This window comes from Leptosomus discolor, chromosome 19 (assembly GCF_034619465.1).
Source record: "Leptosomus discolor isolate bLepDis1 chromosome 19, bLepDis1.hap2, whole genome shotgun sequence".
In the NCBI taxonomy this organism is placed as follows: Eukaryota; Metazoa; Chordata; class Aves; order Leptosomiformes; family Leptosomidae; genus Leptosomus; species Leptosomus discolor.
The window spans coordinates 12970006-12991433 of record NC_141409.1 but is presented as its reverse complement, the minus strand read 5'-3'; the positions used below and the strand labels follow the sequence as shown (position 1 = coordinate 12991433).

The 21428-nt window shown below is 45.3% G+C and overlaps 1 protein-coding gene across 2 annotated transcripts; it reads right to left on the bottom strand.

Annotated features, from left to right (window-relative positions):
• Positions 1-459: 459 nt before the first annotated feature.
• On the bottom strand, positions 460-21126 carry LHX2 (LIM homeobox 2). Of its 2 annotated transcripts, none has more exons than XM_086475761.1 (5): positions 20896-21126; positions 17915-18120; positions 16702-17084; positions 8190-8395; positions 460-747 (listed from the first exon to the last, which is right to left on the bottom strand). In XM_086475761.1, the coding sequence occupies exons 1-5, from the start codon at positions 21124-21126 to the stop codon at positions 460-462; spliced, it is 1314 nt and encodes a 437-aa protein (XP_086331887.1). The 2 variants fall into 2 exon arrangements, with proteins under 2 accessions (XP_086331887.1, XP_086331888.1); XM_086475762.1 differs by having other exon boundaries at positions 17915-18117.
• Positions 21127-21428: the final 302 nt, after the last annotated feature.

Below are 21428 nucleotides of genomic sequence, written 5' to 3'. Positions count from 1 at the left end.
TCGAACAGACTTCGACCTTAAAATTCTAAAACAACAAAGCAACCAATGAAAGGCTTAGGACTATTCAAAGTAACAAACTCTTAACATTTTTGCCCTGGTCATAAATATACAGAGAGAAAAAGAGAGAAGTGGACATGGAATCCAAAGAATGTAGATAAAACAGTATATAAGGCACATGGCAGTCTTTGAAAATACAGAAGCTTTAGCCAACTTAAATTAATTGCTGTTTCCCTTGCTCAGTCCACAAAACTGTACAGTTACACAAATGTTGTGTTGCAATAGATCTTCCAAGTTATTCTTCAGTCCATACTCCGTAATACCAGAACACTACATTTCCTTCTGTTTTTTAGGAGAGATCCTAATTGTGGTTAGTCAGTTGCTCAAAGCCTCTATTAAAATACACTTGGAATTTCAGCTAAGAATAATTTCTTTTTTAAAGAAATTATTAAGAAAGAGTCATCAGAAAAGATTTGTAAGAGTTGTCTGTGAAGGACTTCGAGATTCATGAACCTCAAGACTTCCGGGCACTGATGTCAAGACAGATGTCACAGTAGGCATAGTAGGATTAGTCAAGTCCGTTAAAGTAGTGGGAGTGCTGGATGGACTCATGGAGGCATTGGATATTTCTGAGGCAGGACCTGATGGGGTTCCTGCTTGGAGTGTTGAGTCTGAAGTCTTATCCACCCCTGTGTTTTCTTGACGTAAGAGGTTCCGTCTGAATTTGGCTCGAGCATTTTGAAACCAAACCTGAAATAGTTTAATATAACAGGGTAGCATTTAAAGAGCTGCAGTTTAAAAAAGCAAAAGCATATTCACAAATTCACCAACGCTTGAAATGGGGAAGATGTCTTTACTGGTAACATGTTAGAAAAGTAGCCCCAGTCATGAGAAGTGTCCTCGGCATGCCTGTAAAGCATTCCTCTTTCCTCTCCTGCAATCCTGCATAAACAGCCTGCCTGGGACAGGAGTGGACTAAGGATGGAGGAGGGGAGTCTTTCTGTGCAGGCTATGTATAAAGATGCTTAGAAATTTGGCAGCCTGCATGAATCCTCTATTGCGCTCAATCCCAGAAGTATTTGTCTGGATGAGGCAGACATCAAGCATCTGATGAATATAAAATAACGAGTTTCGGCACCCTCGAATCTCAAGTCCATCTCCCATCGTGAGCAGCAGGTGACACAGACCACAGCACCCTGCCTTTCTGCGGGCCCTGAGAGCTCTCCCAGGAACTTTCTCATGTCTCAGCGTCTGCAACGCTCTCACTTTTCTGAAAGGACTGTCTCTTGCTTACTCTTCTCTTACTCTTCTTTCTCAAATGCTTCAGCTCCCTTTGCCTATGCCAGTCTCCTTTTTCAAATGTTTTCAGTACTGGAATGATGTCAGGAAAAGTGGCTTGAATGGTATTAAAGACCCACATTGCGTTAAAATCTGTCATTTCAGTAGAAGTTATATCCACATACAGAAATTTTTTCCAAGATTGCTACTTCTTGCATTATTTGATTAGTATCTATGAGTAAAGGACAAAAGCTATGACTTCATCTTTCTCAGTTAAAATTCAGTGTTTAGGTCCAAGCTAATAATGCTTTCCACTGGCTGCCTTGGAAGTTTGTTTAAAGATAAAACATTTTTCTGACCTGTTTGAAAATAGGTAAAATTGAATGTGTTTGTGGAACTTGCATGAAACCTAGGTACAGCATATTACTACAACTAAATTTGAAAAATGTCGTTAAATACCCTGTGTTCAACCAGGTATATGTTGATACCAGGTAATTTCACTGCCACAAACTCACTGAGATTTCACTGTACTTATTTATCGGAAGGCCTCTGTCATTGTTAGATTCTTTACAACGAACTCAGTCTTGATCTGCTGTCCTCAGATGGCCTGCTATAAGGAATAGGACCAAGTCTTTCCACTCCAGATGCAATGAGCCTCATCATCTCTGTGTCTGTTGCAGAAAGGAACTCAGCGAGTGAAAGGATCCGCACAGCCATACAGTATCTCCATCGGATTTCTCCTGTGCGGCCTGTACAGGGAGACTGAGTGCACGGAGCTCACGAGGCCACATCAGCCTGGACAGAAATCCTGATCTCGAACTCTGAGACAGCGCGGCCCCTGCCGTAGGATCCGCTTTAAGCCGGACCCCTAACAGAGGAACGACACGTCGATACGAGCAGTCCTGCAGGGTGTTCCCTCGGCTCTCTCACCTTGCCAGCCGCACTTAGAACTGATGAACGTGTCTCAGCCCGTTTTCCCTCTGACTGGTTTTCTTCTCATCTATGGGTGCTCCAGCCCCAAATTCCCCCTGTTGAGCACTCTTACTTTTTCTCTGGACAGCTTTCTCCCCCAAGCAAAGGTCTTTAAGGTGCACACCCTCTCTCTCACACTCTCTCCAGGGAATGCCACAAGGAAATAATCCTCAGGCACAAATTCTAGCAGTGGCCACAGGAACTGCATTCATGGGCCATGCATAAATCACATCCCTGCAGGTCCTTGTTTCTGAAAGCTCAGTATTTTAGAACAGTTTATGTCGGCATTCCCTTTGCTAAAACTCTTAGTTTGCAGGCTATTTATCAGGTTCGAATACAACAAGAAAACAAAAATCTTCTCCTAAACTAGCACGGGTAAAAATATTCCTGCGATTTTCTAATATAGTCCGTTCTAGTGGTAAATGCATTAAAGACCAGCGATGCGTTCAAAATGAGGCAAAACCAAACGTGCTATGTTTGCCTGCCACGTTCACAAGCAGTGTCCTCTCCTATGACTGTTCATTCAGAGCCACGCAGGAAGGGAGGCGCGGAAGCGTGTGCGTGGGGTTCTGAGCAAGGCGAGGAGCCTCGTGTGCAGGGGATGCAACTAAAGCAAATCCTTTGTTCTGGTCATTCAAGCCACAAAGTCTCAAGCACCAACTAGTTAGGAATGGTAAAAAACAGCAGTTTGAATGTTTATGGGATTTTCTACCTTTCAATAAGAGATAATTTATATTTGTCCCACAAAGTAATTTAGTTTTTATTTTTTTAATATACCTTCTAGCAATTGTAAAAAGGATAATACCTATGAAGGTGAGATGGAAGTTTAGAGGCTGCCGCTGTTGATATGTATGTGTACCACAGGTACATAATAGTTGGAACAGACAAAACCACTACTCCAGTTGCATATGCACATATTTCTGCACAATTTCACACTTATGTTCATTAAAAATATACATATTTATATATACATGTAGTAGTCCCAAACATGAGTAACGTTTCCATTCCTAGTCACAAAAAAATGTTCTTGTTTAAAGTCTGTAAAACTGTAGAAGGCACCGTAACTATGTTGTTTGTTATTTACGTTGTTCCTAAACGTCCCACTGCTCCTTCACCTTAACAGAGGGAGAGACTCTATGGTACTTTTTCTGTTTGTGATTTGAAACATGTAGTATGGAAAGAAGAGTGAGCAAGATTATTGGTGTTTAGGTCCTCCTCTGTATGTGCCATTAAAGATGAAAACCTGTGCTCAGATGCCCTTACCAAGGACCATTCATGCTGCTTTCAGGAGCTGCACATATAACACGGTTCATTCTCTCTTGAATAGTGGTAATTCATGTTAGGCATTGAAAATATTACATAATCTTGTAAGTATTATTCAAAAATAGATATTATATGACTACTGTCACTTCCTCACTAAGATATTGTCAAGATTAATCAGGTAATTGTTATAAAGCTCTTTAAAATTGTCCAACAGTAAATATTCATATTACTACTGAAAAGACATCTAAGTAGTTGTTAACTGAAGTTCTGAAAATACTGGTCTATGATAGAAAGGGATAACAATTATCGCAATAATGATAAAGTGGTACGCATGGAAACGGGAGTATTCAGCCAAGACTTCACACTGAAGAGTAGTGCAAGAACTAAACCCATGGTTTCCTGAGCTGCAGGAAGGTGGGCCTGCCTCTCTACTGCCCTCGGTCGTTACTTCTAGCTGTGCAAAGTAGCGTGGCAGAGCTGGCAAGTCAGGGCTGCCCATGCATTATGGCAGCAGCGCTGTGTGCTCACATTGGCAATTCAGGCCCTGCACCTGTCAGGGTATTACAGTAAAGTAAAGAAATAATAACCCCAACATACATAACTGAAACAATTGTTCCAGAAGGACTTCTCTCACATCAATTACACAATTAGGAATCTGGTCTTCAGTACTGAGGAATAAACAAAATCATTGGGAAGTATTTTGTGTTTTTCTGTCCAGCTGTATCATTAGAAGGCTGAGCTATTTCAAATCAAAGGGGAAAATATGGACCAAAACTCCCACTGAAAAATAAAAGCAGCTGCGAGACCCACCACTGATGCTACCACGTTCTGGTTAGCGGGGCTGGATGCCTGTAGCTGGGCAACTCTGGAGCTAGGAAGAATAATATTTCCTGCATTAAAATATTATACTATCTTTTCAGCGATCTGTGCAGCTAACACTTTGTCTCCATCAAGTAAAATAGGAATAAAATAACATCTCCATATGATAGGGAAGTGTGAAAAATAAATATGCTCAGTATTGTCAAGGATTTGGATACTGCAGTGAATGAGATCATCTAATCACCTTAGATAACTTTGGTTTCTTGTTTGTAACACCTCCAGTGTTGCAACTGTTATATATTAGTTGTATGAATAGCTTCTACTAGAAACAAATTTTTAAATACAATTTTGCTCATTCACACAGCTACCTGGACATTTAAGTTTACTGAATTTTACTAATTAGTAAGTGGAGAAACAAAAATATAAAGGATTTTGCACCACAATGCAAACTACCTTCAGTCATTGTACACACATTCTGATTACTCTGTTGTAATCAGCAAACACACAGTTAAAGGGGAACCATGGACTGTTTTATGAATGGAGGCTCGGTAAAGAGGCTGCAGTATGCTGGCCTGAAGCAGGCCTGCACTGAAAGGCAGCGCAGGGTGCCCATGCAAGACTCTGAAAATTTCCATGCTTGTTGGCTACTGGAAACTGAATTAGCAAAGCCCAGTGCATGCAGTAGTCTTTGTAGGGTTTTCATAGCAACTTTACTGGGGAGCGATTCCAGAAAGAATAAGCAGTGTACAAGACACCCACTGAAAAATAACACTTTATGTTCCTAAACTGCCTTTGCCGTGGATAAGCATATTCCCGACTCCTGGCAGGAGAAGAGGTACATACCTATAGCTAGCAAACTATATCTTCTTAGGGCAATCTACTTCCACCTTCCCTTTCTAAACTCGTAAAAAGAAAGATCAATTCCCAAAAGAGGAACGTTTATGCCAGTTAGTTAGCTCACAATTAGCTGGTCACTTTAATTATGAATGATAGCTTGCAATAATGGGCTTGTGTTCCCCAGCTGCAGTACCAGAGGTATATGGATTAATTTGCAAATGTGAAGCTAAACTGGAATGAAAATAAATAAAAATAAGGGTTAAAAATATAAATAGGCTTACTATTGATGATTCTAATGTGGCGACTTGTGGAAAATAGTCTGCATTACAAAGCTGCTGAAGGAAATGTAACCTGTGAAGCAGTATGTTACATTTCCATGCCATTCCACTTCTGGCCATGGGTAGCTGATGACTAATTGTGTATAAAGCAAAGACGGAAGTCAGGTCTTCCAAATCTGGCATCACAGATCATTAAGAATACGGTCAAATTCTCTGCTCACCTACAAACAGAGTACCCTCACTACATGTTATGTAGTCTATATAGTAAGGGCACTATAGCTGTTTCCTAAATCACCAGGAACTCCACTACCTGTGTTTAGGAAGTATACTGGTTTCAGAACAAGAGAATCTGTTTCTCCTGATCTGCTTCCTTGCCTTTTCAGTTAAAATATGTTCTACTGATGATATACAAAGAGCCACAATCCTTCAGCAGCTGAACTGAGATCTGAACACACAGAAAATGCAACAGCTTCCAAACACACCTAATAGCAACATAGGGAATGAGGGAGACTTCTTCCCGCTGGCAAGTGTGCGTGTACGCCTGGGAGTCCGTGTGCCTCGGTATGTAAGACAGACTAATACTAATGATGCTGGTTTAGATCAATAGTGTCAGCGAATTACTTTGTGTTCAATAAATGACACAGATGGAATGCCAACCTTTCTGACTCAAAAGAATTAATAAGTGACACTGTCTCAGTAACCAACATCATGAAGAGTTTTCCCCAGCAAAGAGCAACCCTGAAGCTCATATAAGTGAACTTCAGTGTTTGAAAAATTGCCTCTCACAGGTCGGAGATAAACCAACTGGGCACAAAGGTTCTTTAAAAAAAAAAAAAAAAGGTTTGTTTTTTCATGGCCCAAATTAATTTTCAAACAAAAAGTCCGAGAGTATGGAGTAGACAGTGCTCATAACAGACAGGAGTACTCGAGTGACAGCAGACAAAGTATCACTGAGCCGTTTTCTTGAATTGCCTCCAACAGCATCAGCCTGTGGGTGCAGTCCTCACCACCAACTATTACCTTCCACCACTCTTCAGCTAAAGGAGCCCAGACATAAAAGATTATTTAACTGTGAAACTAAAAGAAGTGAAACACCAATTACCAAAATGATAAAAAAGTTTAGTGGAATTGTAAGGGTCTGCCACAAAAAAAGAGGAAGCACTAAGGACCTTAAAACTGCAAGATGTGATATGTTCAAGATGGAAACAGAAGCAATGAAGAAACTGAAAGAGGAACTGAAGTGTAATGAAGCTATGGAGTCCAGTTTTGGAGACAAGGAAATACATTCTGAAAAGCAAGGAAGAAACAGAGACAATAACTTGGAAGAAAGATGGAAGGAAAGACCCATTAGGTGAAAAGAAAAGAGAGAGACGGAAGTCAAAGTTGGTGTGGAGTGAGGAGAGAGAACAGAAAGATGATGAAGAGAAAGACACTTTCTAGGCACTGATCTCATTTCTTTAAGTCCTATGTGAAATTTCTCAGATAATTCAGGTGTGAGTGCACTGTAACGGACAGAACAGATATTACTGAAGTGTCTAAATTCTGAGGGTAAAATAAGGAGAAGTGTCAAAATAAGGATAGACAAATGCCGTAAATTATTTCACCCATGTGCATGGATAAAGGAGAGCTGCTGTGAGAGACACTACATCAAGTGTGGGGATGTGCGCTAGTTATAGCGGAGGAACCTGTTCCACCACCACAAATCAGCCTCATAAAAACAACAAAAAAAATCCAGCTATGGAGGACGCAGCCAAGAGAAGTGGCCACATTACGTACGTTTTTTCACTAGCAGTTTTTACAGGGAAGCCTACAAAACCTTTTTCCTTCTGTTAGGTATTAACACTGTAAGGGACATAATCTCTCCAGTGAATTCATTTTTTCTCCATATTTTTATCTACTGCCCTCCACTTGCCCATGAATTTGCGAGAGCTGTCCACGATGCCTCCCAGGAGCCTGTCTCTGAGCCCTGCCTGTCTCTGTGAAGCTCACAAACGATTTTTCTACAATTAAGAACCATTTAAAAATGTCAGCAATAGATCCTGGAATGCCATGGCTCCTATTGCCCCAAATTTATCTCTAGGTATAGTTTTTTGGATAAGTGCCCATTAAAATTGACCAGAAATTAAAATGGAGCTGAATCAACTAATACTCTCACTTTTGCTTCCCATAATAATTCAGAGTGTATATCCGTGAAGCAAGAATAATCCAGCTTTCAGATAAAAAGTACTTTTAAAATGCAGTTTCCTTTCATTTCAAGTTACTAAACTATGAATAAAAATTAATCTTTAAGAACTTCAATTTATGTCCACTTAGCTTATGCAAGAAAAGATAGCCTCCTTGTCCTGATAAAATAAATTCAAACTGCTGATTAATTTCTTATAAGGATAAACATTCACAGTAATTTCTAAATTAAGAGCTCTCTATTTACAGTGAATACACTAACTAAAATAATCCACTTTTTCTTACAGCAGATTGGAAGCTAAGACATGCGCCAGAATTAACTAACTACAGGAAAACAAGCAGGGCCCCAAACCTTCACAACCATCACAAAAATTAGAACCCAAGTGATCTGCTTTTGGGAAACTGAGAAGAAATAACTTTTTTCATACTTTCTAGGGTTTAACTGAAGTCTCACAGAAGGTATGAACGATTAAGAAAAGCTTGGAAATCAGCACAATCCACAGCATTTTAAATATAAACCTGGTATTTTATTTACTTCTCAAGACAAAAGACTGCTCTTCTTACCTGAAGAACTCTTTTGGTCAGGCCGGTTTTCTGAGCTAGCTGTTTCAAGTCCTTGGCGTCAGGATTGTGGTTAATAGCAAAGTATGACTTCATTGTCCGCAACTGGTGGTGTTTGAATGATGTCCTCATGCGCTTTGTTTTTTGATTGCTGGGGTATTGCTGGTCTCTATCCAGGTGGTCACCATCGTTTTCATTGCAACTTAAAGCTTAAGGCAACAAGAGGAAAAGGCGTGTAAATCTATTGCTCTGTGACCAACATTGTTTGCAGTTCATCTGAGTGCAGCAATTAAAATAACATACCATGGCATGTATTGTGCTGGTACAAATCCTTCCCCTCCATTTCTGCATCTTCCATTTTTCCCTTACAATAACCAGCCTGCAAGGACCCTCACCTGCCTCTTTATGGCTTTTAAAATGTCAGCTCTGTTTCCTTTTTTCTTCCCTCCATCTCCACACAGCCTTTCCTCCACTGTCTGCTTGTAGGACAGTAGCTCTCCTCAACTCTGTAAAGTGTTTTAATGTACTGTATGTCACTATAAATTGCATTGTAATGTACAAAGCAAGCTGTACAATACAGTCCACCTAAATCTCGATGGAACAGACCCGTTAAAATTATAATTATTTCCTCCATCAAACTAAACCCTGTAGAGTGCAAGAGAGACCATTAAATGAAACGCTATAAAAGAAACAAAGTTTGTGGGTACCAGACAGCAAATGATGACTGTAATTGGACTAGCTAAAGAAATAAAGCTGTTAATACCATGTATCACTGGCATGCCAAATGAAAAAATCTTTTTAATTATTTATATGTTTATATTTCCTTTTTTCATAAAGTATTTGCAATTACTAGTTTGAATTATCAATTCTGCTATATCTTTTTGAAATCACTGCATGACACTGGTTGATACATTTGCATAAATCAGCCGTGAAGCCTGTAAAGGAGTTCTATGAGCAAGGAACATTATAGTGATTATCAAGTAGTATTAAATGTTGAATGCCAACCAAAATAATCTCATAGGCCAAAAGTAGCTTTTCATTTATTTGTGCATAAACCGTAGAAAAACTCTTAAAATAACATTAAGGACCAAGCTTAAATCCACTAAAAAACCAGGGATATAACTGAAAATTAGCTCTGACAAACTGTCATTATTTTTCCGTTCCAATATCTACAGCTCCCTTTTAATATCCTATAAGTTTTGATATAGAAGTAATGAAAAATCACTACTACATCTGTTCTGTTGCACGCAAAAAAATGAGAAAAAATATATTCTAAAATGTGAATTATCAGTGAATTTCTTAAACACATAAACAGATTTGTTTTCAATTGTCCGTTATTGCTGGTTCATCACAGTTGAGTACATCTCACAGACATGTCTTTATAGGCTTACTTTAAATTCCTGCTGTCCATCAGAGGTTTTCAGCCCTATTGAAAACATACAAATTCTGAAAGGCTTGCATTAAAAATGTTTTTTTTTTAAATATACATAAAATGCACATACTCATGAGTAAAAACGCATACAGGTTCTATAAACAGCCTGTACAGTAGCTGCTTTGCAAACTTCAGCTTTTCAAAACCTTCTAAAAAGATATGGCACGTTACAGAGCAAGGCCTGCAAAAATCCAGCTTTGAGACCAAAAGCGTGTTTCCTTAATAGATATGCAGGATGTGTCCGAAGCCTCAAACTTTTCTGTGTGTTTCTGTACTCCTATAATTTAAAAAACAGCTAAAAAAAAAATGTACTTTATATGTGTGTGTGCGTGTGTGTGTGTGCATGTGCGTACATTTGTATAAATCCTTTCCAGACCGAAGTATCTTGTGCCAAATTCTAGCAATAAGAAGCATTTCTGCTTGTTTTCTTGTGGTGCGGAAAGACTGGAAGCACCTGATTTGAAAAGGTATCAGATGCCTAAAAGGAGACAGTAAAAATGCAGTATGAATGGAGCTGGATGGAATGTGGCAAAATCAGCTCTGGTTTAAGAACTGAGATCTAGTTGCCAAACTGGGGTCATCCCATGTGCTCCAGTCTCCTTCACAGCTACTCTTCTCGATGTAAAGATACTGGGATGAATAACTGAAACTGTATTGCTCATAGCAAATTCTATTATGGAAATATAAAACCAAGCAGTGCTTGGTTTTAAAATGTACTCACAGAATTTTAGGTATTAGTAACAGAAAAGACCTCTGTGTGTTATCTTAAATGCTTTCAAATCCTCCCAGAAATAACAAGGCAGAGTCTTAGGAGGAAATGCATCAAAATCTCTGTCTGAAGGACTAAGGTCTGATCATGTTAATATGGAACAAAACAAACCCTAGGGCTGCGAGCAGTCGGATTTTAACCTGTTCCATAGAAATGAGATACATTCAGGATCCAAGGAAATAAAAGCGATTCTAAACCCTCCCAGAATGGAACGAGGATACCAGCTTTTCATCAAGCCCTGATAGGACAATGAACAATTTACTCTGAATTTCTCATAACTTTACCTCCTCATGTACTAAATAAAAATAATATTAAAATGACAGTAAATATGTACCATTTGAGACTGGCGAAATATTGTTCTTTTCTACGAATAAAGGTATAGAACAGATTTTGAGAGTGCACGAGGGTGTCTGCTATTCATTGTCTTGCACAAGTGCTTTGGATACCCCCGGGCATCACCCGACACAACATAAATGTTCCTAGTCAGCGCCAATTCCCTTCTTGTGTTTGGTTCTGGTGCCTGGCACCATCTTCAAAAGTCCGTTATATTAGGGCTAATATTATATGTGGCTCTCGCAGAATCTGAAATGTCTATGGGCGTTGCAGCACAGAGATACAGAAGGGGCCAAGGGTGTCAGCATGTGGAAATTTTAAGAGCTGAGGAGTTTCTGCAAAAGGCGTCATGGTGTAAGGCTAACACTGTACATGCTCCTCACGCAACACCCTGTTTTCAGGCACTTCTTCCCTGTTCCTTTGTGGGGTCCCTGTGTATCTCCCAAAGGAACTGTTGAGCTATCCGGACATAACATTTCCATTCAATTGCAGTATCTGGGGCTCCTGCTGCAAGTTCAGAAACACAACTGGTAGAATTCCAGTTGAATAGAGGAGTCTTAAATTAACAAATGTTCCGTTGCCATTTTGTGATAAAACAAATTCCGAAGTCGTGCCAAGTCTCTTTTTTGACTCTAGACCATTTCTGAGGCCCTTGTGCCTTCCCGCCCGTCCCCACACCCAAGCCATTGCCCTCCTGTCCTTCGGCTGGTCTCACCAGTGGCCAGCTCTTACAGCCTCCTCCATTAGCACCACGGTACAAATGTCCACTTGGCCACAAGATGGTGATGTCCACAGAGAGCATCACCAGAAACTAAGAGTAAAACATTTTAGTTTTATATTGCTGACCGAAATATCCTCTGCAGAATAATGCATAATAGCGTCTCTAAAACACCAACAGGAGTGTAAAGCAGGACGCGCCGGTATCTTCATAACAAACACTGTGTGTAGAAGAAAACTTGGGAGCACTATTTCACACTCAGATTGCCAGATCCCCCCACATGCGGGGATTTGGGGCAAAGCGTGTGCTTAGTAGCTGGTAGGTCACTAAGTACATGGCACATGAAGAAGATGGGAAATAGGAATTTCCTTTGGGGGAACTTTTGTTCTTAGTAGCTTGTGTTTGACATGTTAAATTACCCCAAAAGAAAGCAAACTAATCCTGATTCTGAAAGAACGATGAAACAAGAGACACATTTGGTGCATACATCAGCTCTCCATATTCAGTGACTCAGGAACGTACACCCCTTTCCTTCTGTAATAAGAGTCAAGGGGGTGTTTTAACCTTCTGCTGCCTGGAGAGGGAACTTGTGATTAACTAGACTAGGCAGGGGTGCAGCCTTATTTGTTGTTTGGCAGGAGTGTGTAAAGGACCTGGTGGTACCCACATGCTTGAAGGGGACAAAAGTGAGACAGAGCCCTCTGAATGGTCCTTGGGACAGGAACGGCAACAGAGTCTTTCTCCCTGGTGGAAGAAGACACGTGGAGAAGGCAGACGCCTGAACTCCTTCCCACAACTGGGACATAAAGGGGTAAAGCTGTGGCACTCAGAGCAGGCGAGGTACCCTCGCTGCTTCTGAGGCGCCTGGCAGCACTGGAAGGAGGGTACCTCTGCCAAGCCTGCGGAGCAGCAGACACCGAAAGTGCTGCCTCAACCTTGACATTTCGAGAAGTGCTTTTCGGGAGATAAAGCCTGTCTTAAGGAGCGACTCTCTTCCAGGCTGAGCATCGCAAGGCCACGAGAGAGGGGAGCTGGGATTAGAAACCCTCTTTCCTCCGGCCTTCTTCAGCCGCCTCGGACAAAAGGGCTGCGTGTCCCGATGCCTCCCGGGGCTGCTCGAGGGCCGCCCCCCCCCCCCCCCCCTCCGCGGCCGCGGTGCCTCTAGGGGGAGAGAGCGGCCCGGGACGGGGCTGCGGCGGGCGGGAGAACAAAGGGGCCGGAGAGGGGCCGCGCCGGGCACCGGGCTGTGCGGGAGGAGCCAGCCGCGGAGGGTTTTTCCCCTCAATTAAGCCAATTGAATGGCGCTGAATAGCCGGTGCGAGTGCGCGGTAATTCCCTGAGAGCCGCGATTAACCCGGGCAGCCCCGGGCTCCTCGCTGCCCGCCGGGCCGGGGGAAGGGGCTGGCGGCGGGGCCGGAGCGGGCTCCGCTCCGCTCCCCTCTCCTCGTGAGGCTGGCCCCGGAGGGATCCCCCCCGGCCCTGCGCCACGGCTGCCTCCCTGGGGAGGGACGGAGGGAGCGCCCCCGGGGCCTTCGGGGAGCCAGCAGTGCCGGCTCCCTGCCCCTGCCCCGACCCCAGCCCCTCCGCCTGCCCCTGCCCCGACCCCAGCCCCAACCCCTGCCCCCCGGGGAGGGGCCAGATGCACCGCGCCCGCGGGAGCCCGAAGGGCGACCACGTCGGGGCGGGGGAGAGGAGGAGGGCGAAGGCGGGAGGAGGGGGGAAGAGGGGGAGCCCTGATTTTTCTTAGGAAACCGCTGAAAGACACCCGTTTTTAAGCTGCGACTCCTCTTTGCTCGCTCTGCAACGGTAGTCACAGCAAAGCTTATTCCGAGCTTTTAGTCCCAGGGGAAACGAAGAGAGAAAGAGAAATTTGCTCTTCAAAACTTTCCAGGCTTTTCCCATTTTTGTCAGGGGAGAAAAAAAAAAAAAAAAAAAAAAAAAAGCTTTTGCCAAAGCCCGTTCGGAGGGTCGGCTCCAAACGGCCTCGGCGCTTCCCCGAGCCGTGCCGGGGAGGCAGGGGGTGGCGGGGAAGGGAGGGACCGGGCCGAGCGCCCGTGCTGCGGGGCGGCCGTGCCGGGGGAGCGGGGCCAGCGCCCCGCAGCCTCCTGTCCACGGCAAAAAGCCGCCCGCACAGCCCCCACTCCCGCTCCGCGGAGGACGTGTATCGAGCCTAGACGGTCACCTGCTCTCCGAAACACTAAGCATCTTCCTGCGAGCAAAGGAAGGAAATATTTCTTAATATCTTCCCTGTTTGCACAGATTATGGGTATTTTATCAGCTCGTCGTGCCTCAAGTTTGCGCGCTACATCTGTCATTTTCGAAGATAGTTTAGTATCTTCATGTTAAAGACAGACTAGATACAAATGAATAAAATATAGCAGGCTGTGGGAGGTTTGGGGTCTAATTCACAAAGGGAGTATTCTGAATTCTTTACAGGTGCTTCTGTGTTCAGCAAGCTTTCAGCCATTGATTTACTGACCTAAAAAAAACCCCATCAAACTCCATTCCAACAAGTGAAAGAAGAAATTATGATCACAGGAACACACTTTAAAAAAAAAAAAAAAAAAAAAAAAAAAAAAAAAAAAAAAAAGCGAGAAAGAAAAAGAAATCTTTTTGAAGTTTCAGCATCCTTCTAAGCTATTTTCCACTTGTCAGGCTCTATCCACATCTAAAACCCATCATCCCCGTGCAAACGGAGTCTCGTTTAAGTAGGGGAAAAAAAAAAAAAAAAAAGGTCAGTCCAATCCGTGTTGCAGATGAATATCTGCTGCAATGTACGAAATATTTCCAGTCTCAACTCTGCCTAAGTTTACGGGTCCCCCTTTTCCCACCACCTCTGGGTGTAGGTTTATTTACGCAAACTATGCTACAGAAATTACCAGCAACAGATCCCCTCAGAGGACAACACTGTGCATTTCTAGTACATTTCTGAGAAGGAAATGGCAAGTTCCATTAAAAACAAAAAGATAAACCATCACACTTTCAAACGGTTTCCCTTTAAAAGGCACAAAACCGAAGGCTTTGCAATATTTCGCTAGTTTGTGAAATTTTACATCAATGGGCAACCTGGTCTGATTTCCAAGATCAATAGCACTTATTATCGTATAAATTAGTCGATTATTGGTTTAGTAACTAGTTAAGTAGATAAATAGTTTAAGCAAAGAAGCCAAAGGTTCCTCAAGGAAGATCTCTTAAGCTTCAGTTGCAGGCTGTGAACAAAAATTAAAGGACCAAAAAATCAGAGGACAATTATTTTGAAAACGAATTTTCCAAAATACAGTTAAAGGCGGTTTATTTAGGAAGTCAGGGAGCAGTAAGACTCTCTCAGCTGTGCTCCCATCCAGGACAGATGCCGCTGGTTCGGTTTACAGGTCCTTTGAATCTGAACATCTGCCCTGCACAGGGAGACAGCGGAAGGACAATTAAGCTCTAATCCCTCCGAAAAGGAGACGTTTTTAAATGGGCAAGATGCATATTTTATGTATGTTTTAAAGCTCAACTGTTACTCGGGAGAACACTACATACACCTTTCATCAACCTTCACCACTGGGACTACTACTGATTTTTGCGCTATTTCCAAATTATTCAGCAATTAGTTAAACCAATAATAGCTGGCAGTTTTGTTCCCGAGGTGCGTTTGCCAGTTAGAGATGCGCCGTTTCTCCCTACCATTTTCAGTGCAAACCACTCAATTTCGTCGCTATTGTTACCCTGTCTTTAGGCGTAAAACACCCGCAGCCTCACCCTCCCGGCGCGGCCGCCTCCCCCGCACCCGAAGCCCCCGGTGTTGGAGGATCCCCAGCACAGCCCGAGCCCCTCGCCACCGCCGCACTTCCCCTCGGTCTCCCCCCACCCCCCGCACCTCCCCCGTCCTCATCCCCCCCGTGCAGGGCGGAACGGCAGGAGCGCTGCGCAGCCCGGAGCTGCGAGTCGGGGCGCGCAGAGGTGCGGCTCGGAACAAACCGCAGCAAACTTGGCCTTTACCTAACAGGAAAAAAATATGTTAAAGGCAAATCTACGCCCTATGGGACTTGTCTGAACTTCGTAGGTTAAAAAAAGAAAGCATGCTCGAAATCGCGGGAAGCGCAGACAAAACTGAAGCAGCACAAGGAAAGAGGCAAACGAGTTTCATCTCCAGGGTCCAACGGGACGGCTGAGCGCCCAGCTTAGAGAAACGCGGGTCTGAAGCAGAGCCCACCTCCGCGTTGAATTCTTTTAATAAAATCAATATCTAAGACTTTTCTTTTGTCCAAACGCCTTTTGCCGTGGTGTACGGGGAGCAGTGCTGAAGAGCAGTGAGCACGGCCGTTCTGGTGGGCAGTTACACGGCCGAAGAAGAGCGAGGGGAAAGGGGGAAGCGGTGATGGGGGGTCGGGCAGGAGACTGCTCAAATTCCTTTGCCTACAAAATTACAATGCTGGGGGGGGGGGGGGGGGGAAGGGGAGGAAGAGGTTGAATGAGGAAATACATCAGAAAGTTTGCAGCTCGATCTACAGAACCCGAGAGACAGAGTTTCTGCAGAGACTGCAGGCTGGTGGCTGCTGCCAGGTTTGCTCCCTTTCTTGTCGCTGCTGGTCTCAGTTAAGAGGCAGGGGCTGCGAGTCGGGGCAGCGAGGCTGTAGGAAGGGGATGCTGCGAGTTTCCCGACTCTTCTCCGAGTCGCTTCTGACGAACAAAACTCCAGCCAAACTTGTCATGGCATGAGCAGACTCGAGGCTGCCGCAGACACCTGCTGCCGGCACCCCCAGCCCTGTACCCCCCCCCCGCCCGGGCTCCGCGGGCACCCGCACCCCCAGCCCCGCACCCCCCATCCGCCTCCCACTGCAGGTCCTTAGGAAACACACACTTTCTTACTTCCTCCCTCTCTCTTTCCTTCCAAAACTCTGAGGTGCAAGAGCTCAGGACAAGGGCAGAATAATTCACCCATCAGCAGCCTTGGAGTGTAGCTACTAAAGAAAATTCACAGCTCTCTGAAGTGCTAACTTACAATCTCTGGTTTCCAGATTTTATTTCAGGCTGCACTCCCCCTTCTCCCCCTCCTTAACCAGATGACCTTGCTTCAAAACATTTTATTTCCAGCTGAAGTGAAAAATGCTAACATATTAGCTTCTGTAATTGCAGTTTGACAGCACTTGATCTCAATAATTACGCTGCAGCTAAACTATTATTAACGGTTTAAGCTAAAATAAACGGAAATCCCCCTTTGGAAGTGAACAGAAACAAACCATTTGAATTGCTCTGGGGGAAGATAGGGGTCTCTTACCTGCGTTGTAGGCTGCCAGATCCGCCCCGGGCCCTGGGCTCTTCCTTTTCCTGGGTCTCCCTTTCTGGACAGTCCCCACGCCGTTGTAATAAGGCAGTCCCAAAGTACTGGCAGAGCCCGCTCCCAATGCCGGGCCCTTCCCAGCGGCTACATCCGAGTGATTGAAATGCACCTGGTACTCCCCCTGGATGAGAGTCTCGAAATGGAGGCGGCAGTACACCAGATTGTCCTTCATGCCAAAGTGATCGCCGGTGGTCAGCATCTTGTTGCAAGTGGTGCAAGTGAAGCAATTTAAGTGATATACCAAATCCCTGGCCCTCATGACCATCTCGGAGGCAGAAATCCCCAGGTGACATCTCGCACATCTCTGCACCGAAAACCTCCTGCAAAACAGAACGGCCAGAGGAGACGGTGAGAGGCGCATCCCCCCCCCCCCCCCCCCCCTTCGTCGGGTCCGCCCGCAGGGCGGCAGAGGGAGAGGGGCTGCGGGGCCGGGGCGGCCGCCTCAGCCGGAGCAAAGCCGGGACGTTTGCGGAGCGGCTTCGCTCCCTGCCCGCCAGCCGGACGGGCATCACGGGCCGGGAGTCCGAGGGGCTCCATCCCGCTGCCCACCTCGCAGCGCAGCTCTCGCCCCGCCATCTCCCACCAGCAAAAGGCACCGACCCTCGCCCCGCAAACTGCCTCGGGGCCGGCGGAGGCTCCGGGCCCCGCGCAGCAGGCACCGCCGCCGGGCGAGGACCAGCCCCGCTGCCGGCCGGACTGACACCGAGCCCGGGGCTCAGCCCTATCCCTTCGCCCCTGGAAAGGGACACGGGCGGGGAAGGCGAGTCCTTCCCGAGGGCGAGCGTGCCGCTCCGTGCCGTGCGTGTCCAGGGCAGGAAACACGCCTGGTTCCCCTCGGCCATCCCGTTCCCTTCGCAGCCCAAGCAGGCCGGGCAGGGGATGCCGGCTTGAAGACCCCAGGACCCACAAGCAGGCTGGGGGTGAGCTGCACCCGGGCCGTACCCCCTTTCCCAGAACACGGGGCCCATCCCCACCACGACTCTCCCTCTCCAGCGGGAGGTTTGAGGAGCCCGCAGCCTGCCCCACGGGGACCGCCCTTCCGCGGATCCCCTCCGCAGACCCTTCAGGAGGGGGTTTGCTCAGCGAGGGGGGGGGGGGGGGCGCGAGCAGGCCCCCCTCTCCCGGGCCGGTGGCTGAGGGCAGGCTGTACCTGTAGTAGTCCTCCTTGCAGTAAATGCTGCCGTCCTTGCTGAAGCAGGTGAGCTCGGACTCCAGGTTGAGTTTACATTCACAGCACTTGAGGCACCGCATGTGCCACTGTTTATCCACAGCCAGGAGGTAATAACGGTCGGAGATTTTCCCCCCGCAGCCGGCGCACAGGGCAGCCCTGTCACTGCTGATGGAAGGCATGGTCTGCTGGGGGAAAACAATTACAGACCGTTAGCGAGAGGAAGAAACTCTGGTGCACTGCTGGGCTACCCCCTCCCCCTGCCCGGCCGGGGCCGGGCTTCCCCTCTCCCTCGCAGGGGCTTGGCAGGCGTGGAGCAGAGCAGGGGAGAGGGGGCTCCGAGCCCAGCCGCCCCAACCTGCCTCCTGCGCCCGGGAACGCGGGTCCCCAGGGTCCGGCGGCCTCCCACCTTCCCGGGAGGAGCGGGGGAGGCAGGCGAGACAAGGAGAAAAACACCCTGGGGTTTAGGGAAGGCGCCCGGATCAGACCAAGGATTTTTTTTTTTTTTGGGGGGGGGTGGATTTTCTAGTCCCAGAACAAGAAAAGATGCTGTTCCATAAACAGGCGCAACAATCACAGAGTAGGGCAAATCGCAGATAGTTAATTTTAAAATTTATTATTATGGATATACTGAGAGTGCCTGCATAGTTAATGCTCTGTGAGTGCGTGTATGTGGAGCGTGTCTCTGTGTGTGTATTTTCCTAGCTATAAAATTCCGAGTGAATTACGATCAAACCCCCTAGTAGTCACACAGCTCTCTCTGCAAGCTGGTTCCAAACAACACGTATCCAAATCTGCTGTGACCCAAAGCACTAAAGGGATCGGTAAATAAAACTGCGGAGGAGACGAGCATTACTAAATCCGAGGTGCAGAACGTTTTATCAGGAAAACGAAATAGTAGGAAACGTGTAGGAAAGAAAGGGGGGGGACGACTACAGAGCACTTTAGATTATGCTGGGATAAACTTGGAAGCAATAAAACTAAATGTAACCCCTATATAATTTAATAGTTTAGTGTCAAATCGCAATCCAATCGAAACCCTGCAAAAAACAAATACATACAAATCCTGTCAACTTCTACCAAAAAAAAAAAAAAGAGAGAAAAATATCGGAAACCCTTTAAGCACGCTCGGTTATTTTTAGCCGGCACCTTAAAACAGTATTCAGGAGAGGAGGCTCAGAGGGGAGCAGTGGGTATGGCAGACCTCGCAACACGCTGCTGTCCACTTCATTCCAAACTTACTACTCCCCGCTTTGCACAAAAGCACACTGCGGGTTTGTTCTTGTGCAAGAGAGCCCGAAAGATTTTTTTCACAGACGTGACAAACACGCCGTTTGTTTTGATTCGGGGGGCGGGGGGGGGGAAGTTGTTTATTTACTTTTACCTCCTCTTAGAGCCTTAAGTCCTTGCGCAAAGCAAAAGGACAAGACAGTTCGTAGGGAAGAGTCGAAAGAAGCTGAAGCTAGTTTTTCAGCATATGCCGGACTGGTGACTTTCATCCCGTACTTGCAGAGCTCACAAACTCCATCGCTATGAGCACTGCCGGCTGCACTAGACCATTCCCACTCTCAGAGCTACATGTAAATAGAATTATGGCACTGCATTGGTATGTTAGCCACACAAACCCACCGATAGCTTATCACTTTAAAGCATTAACTGAATTCTGACTGCGGACCCTTTTATGACAAAGTGCTTTCTCGTAGATCTACTTCAAATGAAATATGAATTTTCTGCTTTGCTTTTCTGGTAAGAAAAATATTCTGAGATCCAGAAATGGTATTTAAGGATCCAGTATTCTGTCCCACTATTTGCTAGATACACATGTGCATGCACACACGTTATATATGGATATACAAAGGTATCATGCCACGATATTTATTCTAGGAAAGATGATTTCATAATGTTTAATTGCACGGAGATATATTAACTTTTCCAAAGAAAACCGAAACAGTTTAGATTAGAAATCATGTTCCACCGTTAATTTCAGCATTAAATACTCTCACTGTCACCTTTAAGTAAATTTCTACTCAGCATTAAGAGAAATAACACACACTGATGAAGTTTTTAAAACCAAGAACAGATATTTTTCTTGCATATGCCTGTATCAGCTTACCAGACAGCATTTAACCAAAACACAGGATCATTCCACTTCAGAATTATAATTTCTTAACAAAAAAGTATTATATATAAAATGTTGATTCAGTTAACTTCAAAAATCTCTTCCACTTTGCTAGCTTAACTCTGGTTAGAAGGATGCACCTTTTTATTATCTAAATGTATTAATATACAAGTACTACACATGATCAGACATAAGATAAAAAGTGGTAAAGTTACAAAAATTTGCATCCATCCATCTCCCTGAAACATATCTTCTAGTTCTGTTTGCCATGTTCACAAACACAGTGTTCATAGATATTACAAGTATTTTTAAAAATTGTAATTTAGAGGCATTCAACTTTGGGTTGTTTTTTTTTTTTTTATTATTTATAAATGCTATAATGACTACCTCAGCGCAGACATCCTACCTGAAAAAAACCACAGAATTGGATTCTTTGGTGTTTCTCTTTCCATTCTGCAGACAAAAAATTCACTGTGCCAAAATGTTATCTGTACAAAAGCATACTTTGCCTCTTCATAAAAACTTTGGAAGGCCAGACAGGCTGGGGGAAGGGAAGGAGTTCTTGGACGCTACCAAAAGGCTGGTCTATCTTTCTGTTTTCTCACAAGAGCAGTACCGTTCATTTCACCCAAGCATTGCTATTACTATGCATATTATTAATAATTAACAGTTTCATGCCTTTCCCCACGGTTTTATTTAATCTTTTGGGGTGCCTTTATGCTGAATTTTCTTCAGATTTACCATACGTTTCCCCCCGATCTGTTATTTTAAGGGAAAAGCTGTATCTTTGAGGGTTTATTATGTTTAGGGGTTTGAACGACTCTCCCATTCCTTCGCCTCCTACCGTTTCGGTCTCTCCCCTGTCTATAGCCGAGCTGATGGCCGGTGCTTCGCTTTTGGTTCTCCGATCCATCTCGTCGATGACCCCGTGCATCTCCGAGCCGGACAGACTGTGGAAAAGCATCGCTGAGGAAGCAGAGGAGGAGGCCCCGAGTTGCTGCTGCTGCTGCTGACAGTTGTCGGGGTCCCTGCAGGAGCCCAGAACTTGCATTAACCGGAGCCCTCCCCCATGCATCTAGCACGGCCGCCCCGTCTCTCCTTGGGCTCCGGGCTTTTCACCCCGGCAGAGATCTCCGGAGCACAGCGCAGGCACTGATCCGAGGTTTCAAGGGGATGGGGTGCTGAAAAGGCGGGCGAAGAGGGTGAGGGAGAGGGGATAACTGGTGGTGTAAGCTTCGGGGCTTGGATCTAGTCTGTTGCGCGGCCCCGGCACATCCCTCTAGGAGGCTTCTTCAGTGCAGGGCTCATTGCCCCAGGTGCAGTCCCAGGCTTTATGCTCTGGCCCAGCTGGCAGAAGGCTGGGCAGGTTTACGGTTG